This window comes from Scardinius erythrophthalmus, assembly GCF_964197995.2.
Source record: "Scardinius erythrophthalmus genome assembly, chromosome: 5".
NCBI lineage: Eukaryota > Metazoa > Chordata > Actinopteri > Cypriniformes > Leuciscidae > Scardinius > Scardinius erythrophthalmus.
In genome coordinates this window covers 14,338,254-14,350,332 of record NC_138225.1, presented here as the reverse complement: position 1 = coordinate 14,350,332, position 12,079 = coordinate 14,338,254, and the positions used below count along the sequence as shown (strand labels likewise).

Sequence of the window (12,079 nt, the reverse complement as noted above, 5' to 3'; positions counted from 1 at the left end):
AGGCTAGAAATATTCATCCTGTTCGTTCTTGTGTTAAGATTAATTTGGGTGATTTCCAGGGGCATACTGGTTGGTCACACTCATTTTATTATTTTGTGGAAGTGTAAAGTACAATGTTCGTACGCCATTAAAACAGAACAATGCAAAATCAGTTTTAGACAGATCTGACTGTATATTAAGTGTTAAGTTAACATGTGAATTTACGTGTGAGTGCTTGTGTATCATTTGCGGCTCACTGCCTCTTGTTTTCCTCGTTGATCATTGATTTCATGCGGAACGCGAACAGTCATTCCATCCATCCAGTGCTCCACAGTCACCTGACACCCCAAACGAGATCTGAGCCAATGACAGAACAGCGATACAAAATTATTAGCATAGTGAACGGACAAAGAACGTTTTTTTTACAGTATAGTTTTTGTTTAAGTAAAAGTTTACCTTATAAATTATAATAATTATGAATAATTTTAGTTGATAAAAGTAACATTTTAGATATTGATAATACATTTTAGATAATGATAATGTGCAAAATGGTGTCAAACTGTACCCAAATTGTCTAAAAAATATGATTATTATACACACACACACTTTCATTTTAAATAAAGATTCATCAACATTAAAAAAGCAACATGTGAAAACTGTCCTTGTGAAACCTGAGACCCCTGTAATAATATAATTTGTTGTATTGTTACTGTTTAGGAGTATGATATTCATTTGTATTTTAGAGAACATTTAGGATATTGCATAACATTGTTACATCAAAAGTGCATGCATTCAGAATAGCACATAGCTTTGCTCAAGCATTTTCTTCACTGTCTGTGCAAAAATAAGTTGTCATTTTATGTTTATGTTGTGAATAATGTTGATTAAACTATAGGATGCATTTGAATTAGACAACCATAGCAACACGTTTCAGTGTTCTTGAGCAGGTCAATACCCAACATAATATAATTGGATTATTTGAATCAGCCATATTCTTTCTACATTTTCGAAAACATTGTAGTGCATTGTTAATATCTTGCAGTGCTCTTTTTCTTATCTTAAAATAGACAAATCCTCTTCCATCATTCTAACTCACTTAAAGCGTTACTGACTCAATCAGACACTCTGACTGTTTAGATCGAAGTGTCTTACGTCTTGGTGAGTCCGTATGCCAAATCCAGCATGTCAGTCTCTTCATCCACTATTGGCTGCAGTTTGTCATACACGCTCTCCTCAAATATCAGGTGACAGGTGGAACAGGCCAGAGTGCCCTCGCACGCTCCTAACACACACACACACACACACACACACACACAGTTTTATCATTTTATTTATTAGCTAAGAATGCTAAGAACTGTCAAAGTATAAATAAATAGGGCCTTAATTTGTAGTTCTGTAAACATAATTTATAAACAGTGCTTTTTATATATTTTCACATTTGCATCAGGGACATTTTTATTGTTTATGTAAAACTGCAGTATTTATTATAAATTACTTATCCATTTAGGCCTACATCATATTATTTTATTTTTTTTGTTCATGTGCCCTGGTAATCTTTGAATTAACATATCCTACAACCCTCACAACATAACATAAATTAATGATTTACAGGAGCAGGGTTTGATATTCTCCATGTTTTTCGGTTGTATGCATCAAAGCACCTTGCTCTTGCCTGCTGTGACAAATGCAACAAGGTGAGGTCTGAAGCATTGTGTGTGAAAATTGAAAAAAATGAAAAATAATTGACTATAACACTAGAGCAGGAGAGAATCTCACTGGAATGGGACTGAGAAATCCACAGATTTCTACCTGCAGGATTTTGCAGGCGGGAATTGGATAAAACAGTTGTGGGCAAGAACATCTAGAAATATAACTTCTATGTAGCAGGAGTGAGACAGAATCTTCCTGGAGGGGGACTAAAAAAAATATGCAAACCTCTAGATCCAATCAATTGTTGATGGAACTAAATGGAAATCAAGTCCCCCCCTACATTTTTTTCTCGTTTGAGAGGCTGTTTCACTTGATTATATGTTATAATAGAGAAGAAAAGACTTTATGAAAGATGATCCCAACTTTATGCTGACTTTAAGTAAAAATTATTTGGTCATAAACAAGCCATACTGTATAGCAAAATGGGTTAGAACAGATAAAAATTAAAGGGATAGTTTACCCAAAAATAAAGATTAGCCCATGATTTACTCACCCTCAAGTCATCCTAGGTGTATATGACATTCTTCTTTCAGACAAATACAATCGGAGTTATATTAAAAAATGTCCTGGCTCTTCCAAGCTTTATAATGGCAGTGAGTTGCTGTTTCTGTTTTGAAGTCCATAAAAGTGAATCTATCCATCATAAAAGTGCTCCACACGGCTCCGGGGGGTCAATAAAGGCCTTCTGAAGCAAAGTGATGCATTTGTGTAAGAAAAATATCCATATTTCAAACTTTATAAAGTAAAATATCTAGCTTTTGGCCAAACGAACATACGGATTCCACTTAAGTGTAAAACGCAACTTATGCGATAATGTGACGTACTGCAGATAATTACACTATGTCATGACGCACTACGCTACTTCTGACGTCATGAGTTGTGTAAGTTGCGCATTAGGCGCAAGTAGACTGCGTATGGCCGTTTGGCTGGAAGCTAGATTTTACATTGTAACGTGTTAAATATGAATATTTTTCTTACACAAACGCATCACTTTGCTTCAGAAGGCCTTTATTGACCCCCCGGAGCCGTGTGGAGCACTTTTATGATGGATAGGTGCACTTTTATGGACTTCAAAACAGAAACAGCAATTCACTGCCATTATAAAGCTTGGAAGAGCCAGGACATTTTTTAATATAACTCTGATGGTAATTGTCTTAAAGAAGAATGTCATATACACCTAGGATGACTTGAGTGTGAGTAAATCATGAGCTAATTTAAATTTTTAGGTGAACTATCCCTTTAAAACAAGTAGTGTGGACATAGTTATGGATCAAAAGTTCCATAACACACACACACACCACTTAAAACACATGGGACTTAGAATGATCACAAGGAGCCGAAATAACACAAAAAAATGTCATTACCAAAGCCGCTGATGTCAAGATTCTTCTTGATGACAACATCTAGAAGACTCTCTCCCTCTGTGACAAAAACGCTGCTCTTCACCCCCGACTGATTTACAAAGTGCACCAGCACTTTAGAGTCAGAGGAACTGAGAACAAGCACACAGATACACACAAACTCATTTCATTGAACTGATCCTGGTAAAGCCTTCTTAGTAAGAAGTAAAAATAGAATTGCAAGCAATGGGTTGAGTTGATAAGTCAGGTAGTGTAGTAGGGATATTTTTTTGAGTGAGAGTTTTAAAGAGGGTGAATCTGCAGTGATCTGCACTAATTCAACTCTTGATTACACAAGGATGTTGATTAGTCTTAATTGCTGGATGTGTTCGCAATCTCTTTGTCATTCATTTGCAAGGGAGAGACCCTATAATGGCTCAGACATTAATGAAATGCCTGTAAATCACAGACAATTATATATTTAAAGAAACACAGAACAGACAGACACCTTTATTTTGAGATTCCAGATGAAAAAAAAAACCCTACTTAATTTTTCTAAACTTTTTAGAGTTTTTATGGCTTTATTAGATAGGACAATGTAGAGATCAGACAGGACAGCACAGGGTGGAGAGAGGGGAATGGGACCTTGAGCCGGGAATCTAACTCGGGTCGCTGGATGCGCAGTTGTGCTATACGTCGGAGCGCTGCCCAAGAGGCTATCGGCACTGACACATACACACAAAAAAACACTTTAAAGAGATGTTTGTCAGAAAACAAGGTAAACATGACTGTAAACATGATATTCTGGTCTTTTACAGTCTTTAAACAGTGCATTTGGATAGCAATGGCCTGGAAAAAAAGGCTACAGTTCAAAGTTTAGTGGGCTTATTACAAGTAGAAGATGAATGAAATGATGCTGACTAGAGCATTTTTCCTTGTCATTGTGTTTAAATGAGCAGTCATAATTGAGCTACAATGGGTTTTTGCGTAATCGAGCCACATTCTTCATTTGTCTGTATAAATTACACTGTGTAACTGAATATTTAAATCATCAAGTACGTCACCTCAGGCGCACAATGGCGAGGTCGATTTATGTGTATACATGCTGGACCATGCAGAGCTACAAATCACATTATCCATGTTAGTCCAACTCTGCAAAAATCTGACTGGCAAAATTTCAGTCTCTGTAGAGTTTATTTTAAAAAGACAAACTAATCTTTCAGTAATTTATAAAACACAATTCTTATTTAACTTGCTTTGGGAATATATGTTTTTTGAAAAGCACTCAATTTAATTTCCATTATGTAGTTCTATGAAGCATATGACACATGCCATGTCAAATTTTAATGTGACTATTCCTGTTCCAGACTTTTCATCGATGACTCATGCACTATACACAGGAGACTCTGAACACATTTTGTTACCATCCATTCGTGAATGGCACACCCTGCAAAGTTTGACAGCTTTGTACTTTTGCTTTGGTCCATACTTTCCTGATCACACTTGGCAGGACTAATTAGTTGAGGTTTTTGCAAGTTACTGGGGCCTTTAAAAATATTTACGTATGTATGAGGAAAAAGGGTATAACGTGGAAGTAGTGGTGTGAGTAATGTCGGGTACACAATTTCCAAAGTTGGCGGATCGCTGATCTTCTCACACGACATGACTGTCTGGGGTACCATTTAGTTGCTGTTGTGTGCACATTACACAACGGATCGGCGACAGGGGTCACATTTTACACAACATTTCAATAGGAAGAATCACAGACAACTCAGTCTGGTCTACAAACTCCCTTTCACAACTTGAATTGATGCAGGAAATAACATAAGATCATGCATGAGACAGGAGTTCTTGTGTGAGACCTGGATTTCTTCTTGTTAAAATGATGCACTCAACATGCTTGTGATCCAAGTTGTCGGTGCGTTGATAACAGCAACAAAAAAATGGAAAAAAGAAGAATATGATGGAGAGAATGGTTGCTTACAGAAACCATGCTTGCTGATTTTTTTGTTCCAGGTCTATGACTTCTGCCCCCCTGCTCTCATTGACTGTAGTTCGTCGCCAGTGTAATTTCAGTTGTAACACATTTCACACCTGTCGCAGACAGGTCCAGACATTTAACATGCTAAATATTTTCACAGGCCTTGGCAATGCATCAACGCTTCTCTCAAATCACGTCTTTGATCATACACACTAAGCGATTGTCACTCACGTGAAGGAGCACCGATTTGCCTCCAATTTCAGCCATTTGACAGCGATGGTGAGTAAAAAATCCGGGCTAAAATCGTGTAGTGTGTACATGGCATAATAGGTATGCATGTCTTGAAAGAAAAATTGAAATTTCAGGATGCTTCTAAAATTAAAAACCCGATTTAGACCCTGACAAGGTTAACGAACAAGAGGATCAATCAGAACGGATTTCATGCACGGACTTTGCAAGCACGGATTTCACAGGACGTTTCAAAACTGACAGCCCTGTAATGCAGTTCTTTGGATATTTTGCCCACCAGGTCTCCGTGCCAGTCACGTGACTGCAAACTATGAATACGATGAATACAGCCTATTGAACGGAGAGTACTTCTGCCCCTCATATCTCATTTTTATATACAAATTAATATTGTATGCTATAGTCCAATATGCCCAAGATGATATCCAGCACAATGTTACTGAGTGTCACTATAAAATTCTTTTAGAGCTCAAAAGAGGTTTTTGCAGGAAGGAAGAAGTCAGTCTTACTGAACTTGAGCTGAAAGCGATTAGTAGTAATCCAGTCTGATATGTCAAGGCATGCAGAGATCTTTCCTTGGATTACAGATGTAGAGGCAGATTGGGGAATGAGTTTGTGTCATGAGCACTGACGTGATAAGAAACTCCATTTGAATGGAGGCCATTCCAAGCAATCTGGTGTAGGTGGAGAATAAAAGCACTTCTGATCCCTGTGGTACTCTGGTGGGTTGATAAGAGTGGGCCTTTTCATCTTATTTAGGATCTTAATGAAAACAAAATACTAAAGTGTTTATGACATTCACTATACAATCCCGAAGAAAGCGAGCAAAAAACGCTTCTAATGTTTGAGTGCATAAAAGCTCAGAATTCAACGATCGAAGGATCCTTTAATGCATAGAAGCCAAACAAATAATGAGTGCAATGAACGATCCTTCAAAGAAATGCTATGGGCAAAATATTCGCAAAGCCAATAATATAATCAGCTGATTTAAAATTCCTTTTAAATTCATTACACTGTTGTTATTTTCAGGTTTAGTTCATAGTTCACGACATAGTTCGTGACATAGTTCACCCAATAATAATAATAATAATAATAATTTTTCTATAAACATTTTTCTTTGGAGCACAAAAGATATGTTTCCATTTTTTCCTTTTTTCTTTTGTCTATACAATGTTGTTTTGGACTCCACAAACTCCACGAAAACGGTTCTTTAACATATTTTTTTCCACATTAGAAAGAAATGCCTTTATCTCACATCAAGTTCACTTGAACACACACACAAACCAACAAGATACTAAGAGTTATTAGAGATATTCACATTTTTTATCATTCAGCAGAGAATGACTGAATCAAAAAAGTAGAGTATCATCAGAGTGTGATAATATGAAGTATAATGTGTTAGAAAGGACAAAGAACAAGAGCAGCGATGACCATGAACATATAAGAGAGTGGCTGAAGATTACAAAGGGGCGAAAGAAGATTCTATCAGAAAGTGTTTCATTTTTATTTGGATCTAGGCCCACTAGATTTGCCTAGATCATTCCATGTTAAAACATACTCTTATAAAACCATATCATTTTATGCTAATAATCCTGCGGATGTGTGCAATTAGGCTAGTGACGTGCACATTTTATGTTATTCCAATCTCTCTTTAAAAAAAAAAGTGACATCCCCAGCTGGACATTTTAATATGAATAGGAAATGAGGCATCAGAGCACAGATAGAATTAAACTCTTGGATAAAGCACATGTTTGTGAGCACTTAATTATGTGGCTTAATATAATTAGAATGCATTCCCTGTACAGAACGCAAAGCATTATGTGAAACAACAAACAAAGTACATTTAATCCTTACCCGTTTTGTTGGGATTCACTGCACAGTTTGGGAGCTGTGTGAAGAAATCTCAGATGGGATCTTGTGGATCCTGGGTGGCACACTAGAGCCAAGCTGGAACGGGCCAAGAACTGCGCACACATACGAGAGGCCATGCTGTTCTGCTGTGCTTAGCGTGTGTGCAAGTGGGTCTATGAATGAGGAGGCTCTGCATCTAGTTTTGGGATGTTCTTTGTTTCAAGGACAAAGCTGCAAGCTCCATGGAGAAGGCCAACCCTGAGGTGGGCAAGGTTAAACACACAGAGAAAAAGAGAGAGTGGTCAAAACTACATTTAAAGTAAATCAATAAAATATGTGTTTGTATTGTACCTGACAAGCGGGTTTATTTTTCATGACCTTTAATGCCATGAAAAATAAACCCGCTTGTCAGGTACAATACAAACACATATTTTATTGATTTACTTTAAATGTAGTTTTGACCTGCCATTGAATGTGTTTCAATTGAGAAACAAGACTGTCTCCTGCAATGCTGGGTCAGGGTGCAGACTCAGATGTTAATCTAGAGATCAGATGAGGTTAGATCATGATCAGAGTTCAGACAAAAGGCCCTGATATACCCTTGAGCTTTTAGTTTACTGTTTGTATACCAAACATTTCAATGCAACCCACGCTGGGTTCTGACCTTGATAGATTAAGTGAATAGAAAGATATCCAGGTCAAAGAAAATACGTCATCGTCATGCATCAATGGCCGTTTGAATGTGTTTAATGCCGCGTTCCAGGCAACCTGTAACCCGTGTTTTTCCAACTCGTAACTGGGAGTACATCGATCTAGTACGAGTTCACGGGTGGGAAGTCACGGGTTTTACTGCCGTTCCAGTGCACTTTCACGGGTATAAGGTTGGAAAAACACGGGTTACAGGTTGCCTGGAACGATGTATTCCCAGTTACGAGTTGGAAAAACACGGGTTACAGGTTGCCTGGAACGCGGCATAAGTTGTGCTCCAGATTTCGTTCGAAAATGATATCACACTCATTTGTTCTTCAATTTTACCCTAAATATATTGGGGCCTTAAGAACAGAGATTAGGGATTTGGATCGAAATGTGGCCTTAAGTTTCTGATATACATACATATTACACCAGCCACCTATCACACACTCTCTATCAGCACTGGCCATTTAAAAACCATCCGGGTTTCGATCACTACAAATTTCAAATTCAAACCAAAAGGCAAACCTGGGCTTAACCCAACGTTATCTATCTAGATAGATGTCATTATGTGTAGTGAGTCGCCACATGGAATTTATGTTTCATGTTTCAGAACTTCTGTTATGGGAACATAGTGGGTGCTTCTCATTTCTAATTTGTGCATCCTCGTTTCCTTTCCTCGCGTCTCAGCTCCACCCCACCTACGATGCGAGGAAAGCCTGCAAGAAAATGAGGATGGAAAAATTGAAGGCAGCGTCACTCAAGCGTCACTTCAAAGCGTCATCAGCTGCAATCAACAGATCTGCCTTTATTTTGTTGAAGTTTGGTTATTTAAGAAATTCTTAATAATGCAAGATGCCCTTTTTAAATATGTGAGATGTATGGTTTATTTAAACTGCATAAATTAAATGTATTAATGTGACAGATGTGCGGTTTCTAAGACTTCCGCATAGGTGGCTTCTAGAGGAGCTATGAGCGAGGATACACCTGTGTGCATCCTCGCTCCTCTTGAAGCCTCCTCACTCCTCATTCCTCGCCTCTGTAATTTACCACGGCTTCGAAGTCGAAAGCGGCTCAACCAATCATAATCAAGGACGGTCCATTTTCTAAAAAATAATTTAGTATAATAAGTTTAGTTTAATAGATTAGTAAATTCACTTTATTGTCCAGCCCAGCCCAGACAAAAAAAGCACAAATATTTTTCTGACTGAAAACTTTTTTCAGGCTAAGTTACATTTGAACAAACACTTTATTTTAATACTAAAGATCAATAGCATTTTAAGGGAAGATTTAAACAGCTTTTCCATGGCCAGGTTGCGTAATTTTAAAGCTGAAAAAAATGCAATACTTGGCACTTTTTAATCATACAAATTGAACTCTCTGCAATCCAAATGACAGAAATCCATCATAGCAACAGATAACTCCCAGTTCTACCAGAAAGACTCAGAGGGCAGGTAAACATGATTTGCATGGGTATTTATTCCATAAAGTTTTAACAGATGTAGTGAGCTACAATGATTCGTGTTTAGTTAATTGGCGTATCAGCCTCCATCTCACCCTCAAGATGTGAGATCCTGAAATTATTCTTTGTCATTTCTGCACATCGACAATACTGCTTTTATTTCTTTTTGGTATTCCTTTCATTTTAATTAGTTAATTCATTTAATATAAATTTAAAAGAAGGGGAAAAAAAGGAAGAATTTTCCTCAGTCTCTCAGCTCTGTCTGGAATTTGATGTTTTTAAATTATAATATTTAATGCTTTTCAAAGCAAAAACCTTGACACTGGGAAAAGAGAGATAAGTGTACTAGAAACTACCACAGGATTTCCAAGAAAAACCTTATCTTTGATTGTATTGCACAGGCAGCTAAAACCTTTTAATGAGAATATGGAAGATAAAAGTGGTTTATAATCAGACTTTATGGGAGACATACTAACAAAAACATGTCGAGTTTTCAGCTCCAGAGGCTTTCTGAAGGCCAACAGGAAAGATTTTAACCTTCAGCTGACAACAGTGTCCACTACCGTGTCCTTGATGGGCTTGAGAACCCTGAGAGCTGCAGCCGTTTACCCAAACATCCGAAACTCACTGGATGCAAATAACCACTCCAAACCCAAAAGCCTTTTAAGTATAAACACAGGCCTCGTCATCCACACTTGTGAGAAGTGAAATATTGAAAAGGTTTTGTTCGATCGTACAAGAAAAATGTACAATACAAACAAAGAAAAGAGGTTGTGAAGACATATTTACACAACAATATTATCATTCACAGTCAATGGAAAACAAGTCACGAGTTGATTGTCATGAAAACGGCAAATTTTATGATGGCTCTGATGCCAATTGCTTTTAGTCTTTGGTCCGATTTGGTTCCCTCGTAACATACACTGAGCTTGAGGTTCACTTTATATATATATATATATATACAGTTGTGCTCAAAATTATTCATACCCCTTGGAAAAATCAAAACTTTTTTTTTTTTTTTTATTAAAATAAAACCAACTTTCGTGGAACTTTCATTGAATCCTATATCTATTAGTTGCTTGCTATCCACAACCCACACATGTGTTATCTAAACCTTATTTGCATATCAATAGATATGGCCAAAGATTCTCTTTTGAGCCTGTTCAAAATGAATCATATTCCTAATCTCAGAAAAAAAACTTCTTTTTGAAAGTGCACATGGTTTTCATAATTCAGTGACCATAAGCGTAATATTCGTTAATATTCGTCAATAAAATAGCCATGAAATAACATATTTCTTGAAATATCACATGTTGTTATTCTTTCAATTGTTTGTCATATATTAAATATATGGCGGCATTATAAAACTCATTAATTACAGAAGACAACTCAAAAACACTATAAAAATACCAAAGGTATGAATAATTTTAGTTAATTAATTGAGTGAAGGTGTGCATGCTGCTGGGCTAGCTAGATTATGGCCATGTTGGAACCAGTACCTCTACACAGCCTCCCCCTACTGGACGCATCAGGAACAACAATGGCCTGGGCCATATGTCCAATATTATCTGCAGCCTTCCTCTTCTCTGTTGTTGTGGGTGTGGCTGCAGGGAGATGGAGAAGTAAAGTTGAGAGTTCTTGGAACTATACAAGCCTGTTTGTTTCATGATTATAGTCTTGATTAAAGCATTCATCGGCATTAGGGGCTGCTGTTCACACAGAACGTGTTTTTCCATTTCACTCTGCTACTTTTCCATTGTTTTTCAGTGTAAACGCACTAGTCGCGTTTAACCTTTGCGGTTGCGTCTCGCGCACGACACAGCGTTCTCAAAACGCAGCACTCAAGTTAAATTAAGTTTAAGAAAAATGCGCCTCGAGACCTTTCATTCTTCCCCCGTTCCACTGCCCGCGATTGGCGTCTTGCGTTTTCGCTTTTAAAGATTATGCTTTCTGTTCTGCTGTGTTTAATGATTTGAATGAATCAGCCAGGGCAAGGTTAAAACGGCTGGTATAGTGGTCTGTTTGGCATCTCTATGTGTTCGTGTTTGGTATTGTCCACATTTATCGCAATTGCCCGTTTCGTGTTTCCATATTTTATATAAACTTGAATTTAAATTTGAAACAAATTACATGTTTTTTTTGCAAGTGAAAAAAACAACACCACCCATGCATTTGCCCAGTTTTCTACCTTATACTGCCCCCTGCAGGCTTTTCACTATTTCATTTGTAATGAGCTCCATAATCCCATGTCAATTTGTGAATAGATATCAATATCATTAATCAATATTAAACAGTATTGGACTGCATACGCTACCATGGGGAGTTCCATTTTCTATAGAATATTTGCGAAAATGTAGTCCAAATTCCAACTTGTATGGTCCTATTCAAAAAAAAAAAAAAAAAAATCATCTCAACAGTTTCCATCTTTTGTCTTTTCGTCTTTGGCAATTTCTTCGCTGTTTTCTCGCAGGTTTCTCTACAGCTTCGGAGTAGATATTTGACAACACTGTCGTCAAAACTCGTTTGCGGCTCGCCGGCCCAAAGTTGCAAGGGTGGTGCGAGAAGACGTACCACCCTTCAACCCGAAAAAAGTCGTATAACCATTTCAATGACTCCGATTTACTGTCTATGCTCCGAAGCTGTTCAGTTAACGTAAATTAACGTAAACGTCCTGGCAGAAATCGATGCATAAGGATGTAGTGTAACGACGCCCATATCCAGGAATGCACTAATATTTTATTAAAATATTAATTTTAATATTAAAGGGGGGTTTATTCCGAACCATACCTTTATGCTCACATGTATTTTCTGAATATATTA

At 37.3% G+C, this 12,079-nt stretch overlaps 1 protein-coding gene across 1 annotated transcript; it reads right to left on the bottom strand.

The window, feature by feature from the left end:
- Positions 1-221: 221 nt before the first annotated feature.
- fdx1b (ferredoxin 1b) lies at positions 222-7,244 on the bottom strand (the record flags this gene model as incomplete). The annotated part of the gene is made up of 4 exons (XM_081364718.1): positions 222-336; positions 1,132-1,261; positions 3,054-3,181; positions 7,111-7,244. The coding sequence occupies 4 exons, from the start codon at positions 7,242-7,244 to the stop codon at positions 222-224; spliced, it is 507 nt and encodes a 168-aa protein (XP_081220844.1).
- Positions 7,245-12,079: the final 4,835 nt, after the last annotated feature.